Genomic DNA, 14,861 nt, shown 5'->3' with positions numbered 1-14,861 from the left:
TCGGAAGCTTTTATACTAAAGTAACCGCCAATATTCAAGCAGAACATTGCCATTTTCGTATTCATGAGCAGTGCTGAATTGCCTCCAGTCAGGCTCTGTTGGTGATACGTAGGTGCTACTGGTTGAATACAGTTCTTGTTAAACGTTTCCAAGCTTTAGTCCGTGAGTGGCATGATCTGTCACCTGAGCCCTGTCACGGTGCTTCTGCACCACCTTACGACAACGATACCGCACGAAATGACATTGAAACATTTGGAATAAATTGTACTTCTGACAACGGCCGCTCGCAGCACGCACCGCGGACCGGCGAGATTAGGCACGTGCCAGAGTGGCGCCACGCCAACGTCATCGCGCCAGGACACCGCACGAGGATGTCCACGAGCGCGGCAGATTTCCCTTCTGCTTCCTCTACCGCGCGAGGGACTTCGATAAAAATAACGCCAATCGCGCGGGCAAATGTACGAAGCAGCGTATGCGATGGAGGGCAGAGGAAAGAGAAACAAAGTGACGTCACGAGTAGGCGCGTGCACGAGCTACCGGACTAATCGCCTTTCCTGTGCCGCCCTCCCCTTCGGCGCGATCGAACGAGGAACACCGCTCCGCATACTTGTCGTGGCATTGGCTTCACTTTTTCGGACCAATATCTGGGGTCTCGACCTTGACGATGCCACCCCGGAAATAGAGAGCAGTATCCAATTTCAATTGGGAAGGAAAAGTTAGAGGTTATCGTAAATGCGAAATTACGCCTACTGCTGACCCCTGAGGGAGAAATAGTTTCCTCGATCTCGAAGTGCGGTCTTTGATCGTGCTTGGTTGGCAGCTCACACTAAATAGCTTTGGCTCGCAGCGTTGTCATAGTCGTGAAACAAGCAGTAGTAATTGTGATTTTCATGATCCCGGGGTCCAAGGTTCCCACATCCTTCGCATCAAAACAACTCGATCCACCCGTGGCGCTCAAGGAGTTGGAGCCAAAATAATTCTTCTAATGAACCTAGGGTAATTGATTGCTGGCATGACGTTCCTATGAAACATCAGCACGTGCCCACGCGTTCATGTGCCAAGGTTCTCTATGAGTCTTCTTGCACTGAGGATAACATATTTTGCGACCCTGTATCAACGGGAAAGAAATGAAGAAAAAGCAGAAGCAAGAACTTTCCTCTTCGTGTTTGTGGTATTATGATTCTATGAATGAATGTACATTTTATTAACTTTATATATGTATATATGTATATAAAGTCGCAAGAAGCGCCGGCGTACGTACAAAAACAAATGATTCGAAGTTCCGGCCGGATCGCGCCCTTGATTCGTAATAAAGGCCGGCCCCTGGCCAGAAACGTCGAATGAAATGTTTGTTTTTGGTATTGTACCGCTTCACGGATCTCCCTAGCATGAACAATTTCCTTGGTCATCAAGGATTTTGTTGGGATATCTTTGGGAAGAGAACTACTATATATTGCCACGCGTTAGTAACGCTGGAGGGCGAGGACGAATAAGTTGTTTTGGCGGCTGCTGCGGCTAACAACAGTAAACATGTTTTGAGGCAACAACAACAGTAAACAGCCGTTTTCTCGGAACTGACTGCTTGCCTTTTCCCCTCGCGACAATATATATCACTGGATTCTGTGAGTGCTATTCTATGAGGCAATTACTTCGAGTCTAAGAATTCTTTAAAAAATGAAAATTATATTGTGGAATTTTTGCCATCCCGAAAATGCGCAGTGGCTTATGATGGACTTCGTGGTGGAGGACTACGGGTTGATTTTGACCACCATACGTTTAACGTACACCAATATATAAGTACAGAATTCTAAGAAACAAACTTAGAGGAAACTGAGGACTGCACTGAGCGGCGGGGAACAAAAGGATCGAAAGGCTTAATGTTAATAGATAAACAGCACTGCACTATATATGTATTAGAGCTGAAACGCGGTTAGATTAGTACTATTTGAGATTAAGACGAAGAGAAGTCGGGCTGATCGCATAATGCGTTGACCAATCAAACGGTGCTCTATTAGATCGATAGGGTGGCTTTTAAGGGAGAGGACGCGCAGTCGAGCGTGGTAGCGAATAAGATTCAGTGATCAGATTAAGAGGCACACTAGAGGCATAGGAGGCATAAGAAATATGCACGCCCACAGTGGGTTTGTTTGACGCTGGACATGGGTTTTGGGTAGATCAATGGGAAGGGCGTTTGCTTTGAAGTGGACATAAATAAGTGGGCGTAATCAGTTTCTTTCCGAAATAAGAGGAAGCAACAACAGCCACAACAGTAAAAAGATTGCATCACACAGGGCTGCGTGCGTTTATTTGACACCGTTTTGTTCATTTTTACTACATATGCTTTGCGGCGAATTGTCCAAATAAAAAAAAATGAAATAAGTGAAGAACTGATCCCCGCATTCCTTGCCCCAACCATAGAGCTCTCAATCTCGATAGGCAGGCCGTATTTATCTCCTCTGGCGGAATGCCTGCCAAATGCAGAACTATCCCTGTGCTACTTCTGCTTTGTTTAAAACCTCCTAGTCCTTAATTCGGCCCTTTGTGTATCTATGTGAACGAGGATATTTTCTTCTTACATTTTCTCGGTATTCTTCTCCGATCTATTACAGCAACTTCAGCTCAAAAACGGCTCAGAAACGCTCGAGAAATGGAGCAACGTCACGGTTCCCATCTACATGTCATTCCACATGTTCAACATCACAAACCCGGAGGAATTCGGAGCCGGCGAACGGGCCGTGGTCAAGCAAGCGGGCCCTTACGTGTACAGGTGAGTCTTCCATAGCAGCAGATGAATGTTGTTAGGGCAACTTACTTTTTTTACGAGCTGCTCCCGAAATGACGCGTACTCTTGAAGTAATCTGCGGTCTACATCATTTCACGGTTAGTTAGAGACAAATGACGCCTATATTTTAACTTTAAGTGCTTTCAAGCGGAAGGTATCAAGATGGAAACATCTGCGACTGGTGATAGGTTCTAAGACTTTTTTTGAAAAGCTTGCGTGTGCAGCAGTAGTCACGGACATTTATTACTCATGTGATACGTTTTTTTATTACCTCCGAAATTCCCGCTTCCAAACGTTTATATTAAATTGAATAAGGTACGGTGGTACTTGTGAGTCATGACATGACATGGCCAGGCACTCGTTTGTCTTAGTTTTTTGTATGTGTGTTTTTGCCACAGTACAATCGCTGTTTGTGGAGCAAGGAAGCTGACATTACGCTAGGAGGAACGAGAAGGTCCCTATCAGGCCTGGGCTATAGTGAGTCCCACTTCGTCAACTGAGAGAGTGATCATTGTGGGTCCTTCGAAAGCGTCAACGATGCCTCGCTATTTCCCTGCTATAAGCTCTCATTATCATTGACTGAGTGTCGCCACGTGAATAGCTTTTGGTCAGTGCGATTATTTCGTTTCATGGTTCGTGTTCCTTAATTATCGCAATTTTTTTAGCGGAAACTGGATGCAGAGAGAATAAATAGTGTCTGCAAACGTTTTTTATACCCTTTAGCTTACCAAGTCCACCGACAATAATTGTCATCGATACTGCGTACGCTTCTTTGGTCTGACATTCTTGAGTGTGTGTTCTGATTATGACCAGCATTAGAGACAGTCTGCATTGATAAGAAATACAGCTTCAAGCCCAAATAATGGAACGCATCTGAAAGACGTCGCTGCGACTTGACGCCACCTCTCGTCGAAAAGAAAAAGCTAAGAAAGGCGCACATTGCAGTTATATTTTAACGCTTTGCGTGAGCGAACCTTCGAAAAAACACATCGCAGCTTACATTAAGCGCATAAAGAAAGCGTCATTACGTTTTCTTGGCTACCTTCTCGTCGAGTTTCCAAGCATTCTGTTCAGCCGCCATCTTGTTTCGACAGCCAAGTAACCTGTGTCGTTTTTGACTTCGACGCTGTCTTCGCGAAGCTGTATTCTTTGCCGGCTCTGTCAGAATTGGTGCAAGCCTTACAGTGGTCGCTGTGCGCTTAGCTCTCTACTTAGCTGTCTACATCGAGTATTAGGTTCCAACCTGAGCACGCTATTTTCCTGCCAGGAACGCCACGTCATGCTGATACGTGCTCGCTGTTCGTAACTTGAAAGTACCGGGAGCACAGCGTTAAAGAAAGGATGTACAGATGCAAGATAGACAGCGATTATTGTTGGGACAGCATAAGTCCCAAAAAGGGTACATTTTTTAGATCGTAGTTAGGGTAACGTACGATACATGTTACTTTCTTTCTTTTCTTTCCTTCTATTAGATCAGGTGAAGGACAGCACCGAAGTAGCAGTGCATTGACAAGGATGTAATTGTCGTGAGAATACTTGTTGTTGCTACTGTGGCACAAAAATGAGAAAATGAGAGAAACAGAGGTTAAAAAAAACTGCAACCCTGAACTTTTGAAACTAGTCACTGGAAGGCAGACGGTGGGTTTGATTTATTTCCGTATGTCGGACGACGGTCGCGCACGGAAGACGCTGCTTCGTATATCGAACTTCGATGTTGGGTCAAGAATGACGAATTTCGCCTTGCCTCCGTACGCCGCAGAGCCAGACGTGGATGAGTGAACGCAGCTGTCTGTCTCTTGCGTTGGCCGCCGTGTTTATCGGTCACGCACTAGCGGAGCATAATGTAAAGCGAACGGTTCACGTACCGCGTGTAAATGACTGACGAGCGCACAAACTTTCATGCGAGCGTTCGCAATACTTGCGCTGAATAACTATAAATGCTGGATGGGGCTGGTCACTGGGACAGTCGTCATGGCACGCATATTCATGTGAAGCTCGAACGTTGCCAGTTCGATATACTCCTCGTCATAAATTTACGACTCCATGCAGGCTGTACCGGCTGGAACGATGCCACTGCATGCAATGCCTTACTTGCACAATACCATGCAATACATACACGCGCACACACGCGCGCGCACTCACGCGCTCACACTCACAAGAAAAAAAAAGATTTTCCGAACTCCCACGTGTTTGAAATGCCAGCTGCTGCATCCTAAAAATACGATGAAAAAATGCAGCAGATTCAACGAGTTGGAATCTACATACAGCGAAGATTTGTGCGAGTGCATAAAGAGTCGAAATACGAGTTATTTATTGAAAGTCCGCACAGAGTGACACGGAAGGTTTTATTTAGGCATTGTAGACAGGCTAATGCAATGCCGCCGCCGATGCGCGAAGGCGAACTTTCTGGTTCTTTTTTTTCTTTTTCCCGCATGGCCGCCACCGAGGATGCGCGGAGGCGAGCGCCATCTAGTGGTGGTGCAAGAAACCAAGCGGCATGCGTCGCGCACGTCCTCCGTTGTGATTGGTTGGCCTATACTGCTAGAGAACAGCCACGCAGCACCCATGGTCACGAAAACCCGGCGAGGTTCCCTAAGAAAAGTTCCGCTTTTAGAAACGAAAGGCTACAATTGCGGTGGCCTAAACGCACCGCTACAGGGCCGTTAGCTGCATGCACCAGTCGATTTCTCCGACCGAGCAAGTAAAAAAAAAAGTGGTGGTGGTGGGGGGAAGAGAAAGTCTGAAGGGTAATTCTTGCTTGCATATTGCCGCAGAAATTGTTGCCCACATCTCCGAACGGGCGTGGTGAATTAATGTCACCTTGCAACACATGTTGGGACGCAGCGGGGCGCGGCTAATATCGTTCCGCAAACGCCGTCTGCCGCAACATCGCACAACGAATGAGCCTAATCTTTTCCGAATGACATTTTCGTCATGCGCTGCGCTTGGCTTTGTTTTAGTCCAACGGCTCCTGCCTAGGCATCCGGGTGCCAGGGTGGGCGACCTTGAAGAGACACGATTGTCCAATAAGACGAAGCTGCGCTGCTCCACTCTAGACGTGCACACGCGCGATAACAGTGTCGTTTTACTAGGCGAAAGCCTTAAGTGCCTCATCAGACGGTGGCCTTGAAAGCGCAGCTTTCGGTGCAGAAAGTCGTGTGAGCTCGCCTCGCGCAGAGACGCGCTCGTTCCACTGCTCTCGCGTTCATCGTCGTCTTCTTCCACAGCTGGCTCCGATGCCGCTCACCATGCAAAAAAAAAAAAAAAAAACACACACAAAGTTAATTAAGATAAAGTTAATTCAGGCACTCGAACCCACGACCTTCGGTGGAAGTCGAACCCTCGAGCTTATGTGGGAGCCGAACTCACGACATTTGGTGTTAAGGCGAAGTTAATTATGGCACAGTTAATTAATATATAGTTAAGACACTTCGCACCCGCGAACTTTGGTGTTAAGGCGAAGTTAATTAAGGCACAGTTAATTAATATATACTTAAGACACTCGCACCCACGAACTGTGGTGTTTAGGCGAAGTTAATTAAGGCACAGTTAATTAATATATAGTTAAGACACTCGCACCCACGAACTTTGGTGTTAATTAGGTCGATGTTAAGTAAGGCACGGTTAATTAATATATAGTTAACACTCGCACCCACGAACTTTGGTGTTAATTAGGTCGATGTTAAGTAAGGCACGGTTAATTAAGGTAGCGTCAATTAAGGCACTCGAACCCACGATATTTGGTGGGAGAAAGCAAGTAATAAGAAGTAACATCGCATTCGAATAAGAATGTCGGGTAATTTAATGAATGTCTCTTGAGCGCGCAGACTTTCGCCCTCACCGTATTTGACGTATGCTATAATGACTGTCAATTTTTCCATGTGTGTCCACTTCAAACCTTGCCAAGTGCCGCCTGGAGGGTTGCGTTGAATGCGCGTCGTGGTTGCAAGCTTTGGGTGAAATCTAGGGCACCCGCGCCTCGTGCTGCGTAAGAGCGAGAGCGATCACCATTAGCGATCGCTCGCTATAAAGGAGCAAATTCAGAAGTTACCACGGACGCCGAATTCAATTTTTTTTCTGCTCATCGCCCGTTCCCTCTCTCTCTCTCTTTTTGTCCCGTTTGTCGCGCTGCTTTTTTGTCATGACGCCGTACCAAAAAGCTCAAGTTCAGACCCTTTTGCAGTACGTGCATAACTACTTCGTTTCGCTACGCGAGTGGTTGATTATGCGCTTCAAGTGCAAGGATCGAATATAGATATTGGCAACCGCGTAGCACTTCCGGTTGAGGCGGAGAAATAGTGGTTATCTTTAAAATTGTGGAGAAGAAGAAAGGTAATTCACCTGTGATTGCGCCGAAGCCGTAAAGCTGAATTTAAAGCACCTACGTATGCCGCCATGAGTGCGCGCAAGATAGGCGCAAGCATTGACTTCGCGCTCTTCAGGAGGAGCAGGAACATTGCGGAGAAGGCGCAGTAGACGAGAGACTTGCAGGACTGAAATATGTGCTATAGTGTTGTCTTCCCATTTTCAAAGTTGTGTAGTTTCACTTTTCCGACGCATGTCCCTTCAGCAACTGGGTTTTTCAACCTCGAATCCTCGGCAAGAACACCGCGGACGAGAGCGCGTGGGCTTTTAAAAAGACAGACGAGCTTCAGAAACAACATGATTGGCTGACTGCACAGTATATATTTGGAACGTTGAATGGTAGTAGTTGACACTGAAGTGCAGGGAAGCAATAAATATGTCTAAAAAATTAGAGTTGAAGTGATTACGCTGTCCGCTTTGCTTACCCTTCCCAAAAAAAACCACAAAAATGACAAAGACGCCTTGGGGACCATGCTTATGTGGACCATGCTTATTGTATGTGTACGGTTTGCTTTGGTCTAAATTGTCTGGTTTCTTTTCAACTGCAAAACGGAGCGTTTATGCTCAACAGTCCCAAAGCCGAACAAGGAACTCCTTTTGAATCGATGAAGACTTGTTTTTCTAGAATATAGTTATCAAGACACACCTGTAGTACATGGGCGCTATGCATGTTGAAACGCTGTTTGACGTCATCGGCACGATTACTTGAACGCTAGCTCGTCTTGTTCGCAATGAACTATTAACAAAGTATTCGTAATCTTATGGGGATGGCAACAAGAAAAAAGGAAAATGAAAGAAAATGTCTGTAGCACAAGTATATAGTAAGCATGATTCGCGCGCACTCACACTCCATGTTGACACACACACGCGAGTACACACACTCACAGACGCACACATCGTGAGATTTATCGAGTAAAATGGCCAATACACGAGCGGTCAGTAGAGTGCAGAAAACAATGGCTAACTATATGCATTAGTTCGTGAGAACTGCGTCATCTCGGATTGACGCAGTACAAACCCTTATGTTTTTACTTACATATTTTACTTACTTATACTAAGTATTATTACTTACTTTTGTTTAGTTTTCACTTTACAAACTCTAAAGATGTGTTCTGTGTTCTTTTGAGAAGGTATATATGACGAAGCTTCAGAAGGCGGGCGTCGTACTTGACCACAAACGCAGAATAGCTTAAGATGAAAGTGTATCGTGGTTTGCTACAGTTGTGCGCCGTCTTTGTTTTTTACAGCCACAATACTGTGTGAAGCACGGTATATCTGTGAAATGGTGAATTTTTTACAAATATATGCAATAGTCCAGCCGTAATGACCAGCAATAGTCCAGCCGTAATGACCAGCTCGCATCTAAAAGCCACCCTGGTAGTCTTCAGATGCGAGTGAAAGATTATAGTCGCAAATATAGACGCAAGATTATACGTAGTAGCTGTGGCTTCCGCCACAGGTACTATATTATCTTGCGTCTTTTGTTAACCTTCATGTTGCGTAGTCTACGTTTCACAAGCTGGTAACATCGCATATGCATGAGTATATATGCGAATTTCGTCGAGTATTGGCAACCACAGCAGCATTAGTTCGAGAAGAGAGCACACGCAAAGCGGCTTTACGAGCATTTTAACAAGCGTTTTGGGGTTTAACTCGGCGAGCAAAGCACCGGTATGTACAGCCGCTATAATAAAATGCATGTCCGTGTATTTCGACAGCGCCATGTCGCAACGGTATGCGGCACGAATGGGTTTGCTCTGGCGTTAGCTGTACTTTATATGCGACATCGTGAAACAGTTGCGGAACACGTAGGGCCAGCTGCGCAAGAGGTATGTCCACAAATTTGTGTATAGTGGAGAAATCTGAGTTAGCGCGTGGATCTCTTACGAACGACTTCGGTTGCGGATGTGGAACGTGCGATATATGTACTGCTGTCTAGATCGTCGTCAAATACTTGTGGAACATATTGCCGTCACGTGTTCGCTAACTATAGTCACTATGATCCGCGCGGAGAGCTCGGGGAAGTTGTTTCTTGCTGGGCGAGCTGGTACATACTTGTGAATTAGCAGGAGACGAGAGAAACAGACGCGTATACGCCAGGGAAGAAGTGGGCAGGATATGAGTGCTGGACTTGCTACTACTTTAATTCTTGAAGAAACTTCCACAGAAGTTGCCGTTTTTTCACGGAAGTTGTCGCTTTTTCTTTTTCTGTGGGTTTTTCTTTTTTTTTCTTTTTTCAAGAATAAACGCTCTCACCCTGCGCACTTCTTCGCTTGCGTACGTGACTGCTTCGCTGGTTTCCTGTTCATTCACAAGCTCAGAGAAACCGTGTAAATAGACCATGAAGTTGATCGATAACTAAATCAATTAATCAGTCAATCAATCGATCGATCGACCGAGAGCGACAACCACATGCAACACATTACACATATATAGTTGCTGCGTGTTGTTGCCCGTCCTTGGCGCGTCCATTTCATGTTAGGCTATGACCACGCTGGCTTTCTAATCAAAATGCACGCCGTTTTGATACAATAAAAACACAGATTCGGCCAGGATTACGTCACAGTCATCGCGCATAGCAAAATGGATGTCATGCCGAGAATTCGACTGAAATGCGTTCCACGGGCGCCAAGTGCGCATAATATTTGCTATAATTTAGATGTTCGGTGAATACGGCATCGCCGATGTACTGCCTGCCTTGGCGTTGGTAAGGTGATGTTCTAATGTCCTCATGCCGGCACTTAGTAATGTAAGGACACTGTGGCTTGTAGTGTGGCTGCTGGCACATATGATCTTTAAAAAAAAGTAAATTTATTCTCTCACATGTATTTTACTCATATGTGCTAGTCGACGGCCCCTGTTGGCACGAGAACACGGCAACGCTATCACATTAGCCGCGCAGCAATTCTTCAGCGACGAAGTTTGAGGGGATACGCTGGGCTAAAGTTCCATAGGCATGAACTGTAACTCAGAAACGGGACAAATCAGAGCGATTTATATTTCCTCATCAAAGCTCGCAGACGTTTCTCGTTGCACGCGCACTGGCATCTGGGCGCCTGGATCTGACTCACTCCTCGTTCTCTGCATGGAACGTCTGTACAGGCGCAGAAGCGCGCAAAGCAGCGCATTCTCGCGGATAGGATGCAAGCAAGCGCTATGCCGAGCCCAGAGGCATTGCAGTATTCGCGCCATTTCCATGGCTTCGACGTCACGACAAGCGTCTTGTTACGCGATCACGCGCAGTTGCGGGAAAATAATAGAGGAACGGAAACGCGCGAGGAAAAACGATCGCGCGTCAGCGTTCTCGTGTTGCCCACTGCAGGCATGCACCGCGATATGCCAGGGTCTCATCTTCTGGCGCCTTTGTTCTTCTGCGCAGGGAGTACCGGAAAAAGGAAATCCAGGGCTTCGACGAAGAGCTCAACACGGTGCAGTATTTCGACCGAAAGACCTTCGTGTTCGAGCCGTCGATGTCAGCCGGCACTGAGGACGACATGGTCAACGTCATCAACGTGCCCGTAGCGGTGCGTGACGTCACCGATCACTGCATGCGCGCTCTTGGTCAATCACTTTCGGTGATATTACTGTCAACGATCCCATATTGGTTAAACTGGTCGAAGCAAACACGAAAGAAAGTTCTCACTACTTCTTTCGGAGTCAGCGTAGGTGAACATAGAAGCAACCTGCTTTTAGGTCTTTTCCATGGGTGCGCGAATATTCGAAATTTCGAATTTGAATGGGATAATCTTTGCTATTAGATTTGTATTTGGTGCAACACTTCAATATTGTCGAATACATGTTTCTATTCCAATACGAGGGACAACAACGCTTAGTGGAGTCTACAGGGCGTGAGATCGATGCAAGGGATGATTGCTCCAAAGTATTCTGCTGCTGGAAAGCAGTGGTTGTTGGGCAGAGGCATCACTTTTTTAAGCGAACGCATGTGTCAGATAAGTTCCGTGCCCTAATTTCCAGTCATTCAGTAAGGATATCTGGCCTATAGACAGACCACAGATTTGTTGTTTCGATTTAGGCGATACAATTTATTATTAAGACAGTATCACTATGTTAGCATCCTGTAGTATTACATTCATAGCTCGTCTGGTCAAGTGGTGGTATCTTTTAAAATTTTAAGACCCTGCTGCTTAGGGTACAATCAGATTTCAATTGTTCCTCATTTGCGAGTTCAATTGACTGAACGTTCACTTGTGAACAAAATCACATCGATAAAATAATATAAATTACTTTCTTAACCACGGAGTTTTCATATTTGATTCTGTTTAGAAATAAGAAAATATTTGATAGTCACTTTGATATTGCAAGGTTGCATCCTTCGAATATTCGTATTCGATTTGATTCGGCAATTTCGCTTTTTTTTAACATTACGTCTCAAGGTCATTCGAGCCTGCCAGGCTGAAAAAAAAAACACGACGATTCAATCATACATTATCTGTGACGTAAGTATTCTTACACATGTTTGACAGCAAGTTGGCGGAAGCGCCTCGCCACAAAACGTTTCTGCTCGGCGCAATTTTCATGTCACGCAGTTGTCGAGTGCATCGACAGCAGGGACAGCAGGAACGCCATGACGACAGCGAATGCCCGTCACTGCTTTGAGGAAAACCGCGCGGAATTGCGCGTCAATCGAGGGGGAAATTAGCAGTCGACAGAAAGCCCAGCTTCCTGTTTTATAACAAGTCTGGCTTGCACAGTGACGCTATAAATTTAAAAATTAAATTATTGGGTTTTTACGTGCCAAAACAACGATATGATTACGAGGCACGCCGTAGTGGGGGATTATGGATGAATTTTGACCACCTGGGGTTCTTTAACCTACAACCATTGCACGGTACACGGGCATTTTTGCATTTCGCCCCCATCTAAGTGCGGCCACCGCTGCCGGGATTTGATCCCACAACGCCAAAGCCACTATACGCCACCATGGCGGGTTAGTGACACTTTATAGGTTAGTTGAACTATGTAGATTATATGTAGTTTGTCTGCCGATGAAATATAGAACTCCAAACGTTCCGTACGTGGCAGCAAGGCGCTGAAAGGGCTTCAACGGCAGCAGAAGTTTTCTTGGTACACTAAAGGTGTAATACTTTACCAGATATAATTTATAGAGGTACGCACAAACGAGAGTTAGCTTAAATAAAGTGACACCAAAAAGTACATATGGGATACGAAATTTCAACGAAGGTTTGCATGACTCAATAAAAACAAGTTTCATTGGCACGAACACTCGCATTGGCATTGTACTTTCATCTGAGAGAGAGAGAAAAAAAAAAGTTAAACTGCCGCACCGACGCGTCGCTATAACTGCTGACACGCGAAAGAGTTGGTCCTGACCAGGTGCAGCTGATCTATTATAATGTTCGTGTTGAAGAAACATCCTCTTCTTGGGTTCTTGGGACCAGTCAAGCTGCCATGAGCAGATTTTTTCCCACTTTCCCACCACAACACTGTATTGTACATGTTTTGTGGAAAATAAACATTCATTCATTCATTCATTCATTCATTCATTCATTCATTCATTCATTCATTCATTCATTCATTCATTCATTCTTTTAGGAATTAATTGAATCAAGCACAGTTATGCATAATACTTAATTGACTCAACGTCCTAGGTGTTCTGTGCGTAGTTTACGGTGAATCTCATATATACATGCAAAAACCAAACAGAGACGGTGGATACTGCGCTAATAACGCCCACTGAAAGTTCGTTGTGCATGAAACTGCATGTGTTTAAATTCAAATAGAACATCAACATTCTGTTTTAAATTAAAGGACAGACAGCGAAAACACATTTTGACGCTTGAAGAATACACGGAATACGTATTTCTGGTCCTTTTGTTAAGGTATTATAAAAGGTAGACACAGAATGGCCGTTTCTTCCACAAGTCATCACTGCATAGACAGGAGATCTGCGTCTTGGTAGGAATTTCACGTACACGCGATCTATCGCCTTTTCTGAGGCAATGGAGTCGCAGAGATACGGCGACGACATCCGCTATTTTTTCATTACGCAGTTGATTGGGGACGAAATTGCCAAGGTCGACTTTTATTTAGAATGACGCCACGTAATCCTGCCTGCACTGCGAATACGATTGTATCAGTTCGCTTTCCACAGGCAGCACTACTAGGATTGATATTTATTCCTTCTGGACGTCGTAATTTCGCACCGTTCGAATTTTTTATCCGCGATGTGATGAAAATGTCAGTAGGCTCAGAAGAACTTGTTGGGCAAGTTTTTCGAAACTTATTTCGGGGAAGATATCCTAAGGCAAGTAAAACGGTAGCTGCGCTGTCTTCTGTTTCTTATTAGCCCTGCGACGGCTTCCTCCGCATACTCCACCAGTAACCCGGGCAGTCTGCAAGTTGCGGATTATTATAACACAATACGTTGAGAGCATGCGCACTTAGATTCTGAATAAGGCGCTCGGAAAAATAATTAGACGCGTCGATACATATTCAAATACGTGTGCGGCAAACACTGATCAGTTTAGGAAAATTTTGTCATTCCTTGTACATTTTCTGTAGCGTTTTTATGAAGTGTGCATTAATTTTTTCATACTATATATTCTCCTTAAACTCGTGGTTAGGGTCGAATTCAAAGGGTCGGCAAGGATGGTCCTCCTCATTGACGGTAGCTTTGTGCCCGCGCTTCGCACGGTGCCGTGACCGACTTCTGGGCTTTACTACGACCCTCCGCGCACCATGGGAACATTATCATCGCCATCCTTGACGTGATTTTACCCGCTTCTTGAGTTCGACGTCATAACCATCATCACCATCATCGTGACTATCGTCACTTGTTGACCGGTTTTTAATTTTCGTCGTTCCGTCTAATTCTCTGCTGCCCTCGATTGCATTCACGCTTCTCCGTTTGGCATTACGCACTAGCATTTGAGCGTCGTGTAACGTGTGTGTTTGTTTGTGTGTGTATTTGTGTGTATCCTGCGAGGCTCTTTTGAACGGGGTTTACCCTCGTGTGGCATGCAGGCGATCGCCGCGCTTACCCGGAAGAAGGTTCCCGAGGTGGCCGCGCCGCTCATCATGCCCGTCCTGGACTCGATGATCCGCAAGCACAACGAGACGCTAGCCACTAGGCGCAGCATTCGCGAGATCCTCTTCGAAGGCTACCAGGTGGGGCTCATGCGGGACCTGATCCGGCTGGCGAAGGCCTTTCTGCCCAAGCTGGAGAACCCGCTCAAGAACAACACGTTCGGACTCTTCTTCGAGGTGAGCGCTTATTTGCCACAGCGTGTATGTCAGTCGTCTGTCCATTATGGGCTTACCAGTCTTTTTTCATGAGGTCTATACCTCAGATGCTAGGCTATCAGGCGGGTGACAATTTTAGCAACACGAAAGGGCGACGACGACATGCGTTCGAATCCTCTGCAGCTACTAATTGCGACATTTTGTTGAACGAAGAGAAAGAGAGGGTTTAAAACAATCAACAAGGATCAAGGCTTTTTAGAGCAAAACGATAAACGCGCCTGCAGTGAGCATTATGACTATGCCATTTCTTTCGGTATGTTATACGTATATGCCTCTCTAAAAGCAGATAATTTATCGATGATGGCAGAAAGAGAATCAAGGTTCATTTATATTCTTCAAAACACAATGCCGCTTACGAGTAAAGGGGCCTGAAAGTGCTCTCGGTTGGCCTGTACATAAGGGATAAATAATGAAATGTACTATCGGCGTC

General features: G+C 45.5%; 1 protein-coding gene across 2 annotated transcripts in view; it reads left to right on the top strand.

The window, feature by feature from the left end:
• LOC119449614 (lysosome membrane protein 2-like) overlaps positions 1–14,861 on the top strand; it is a 62,343-nt gene that overhangs the window by 33,778 nt on the left and 13,704 nt on the right. For both annotated transcript variants that reach the window (XR_007466344.1, XM_037712826.2), the window contains exons 2-4: positions 2,610–2,767; positions 10,527–10,671; positions 14,153–14,392. Coding sequence is in view for 1 of the 2 variants with exons in the window: in XM_037712826.2 (XP_037568754.1) it covers positions 2,610–2,767; positions 10,527–10,671; positions 14,153–14,392 (543 nt within the window). In the remaining variant the exon portion in view is untranslated. The remainder of the gene's footprint in view (positions 1–2,609; positions 2,768–10,526; positions 10,672–14,152; positions 14,393–14,861) is intronic.

This window comes from Dermacentor silvarum, chromosome 4, assembly GCF_013339745.2.
Source record: "Dermacentor silvarum isolate Dsil-2018 chromosome 4, BIME_Dsil_1.4, whole genome shotgun sequence".
NCBI classification, from domain to species: Eukaryota; Metazoa; Arthropoda; class Arachnida; order Ixodida; family Ixodidae; genus Dermacentor; species Dermacentor silvarum.
Note: the sequence above shows the minus strand (reverse complement) of the source record. Positions and strands in the feature narration are given on the sequence as shown.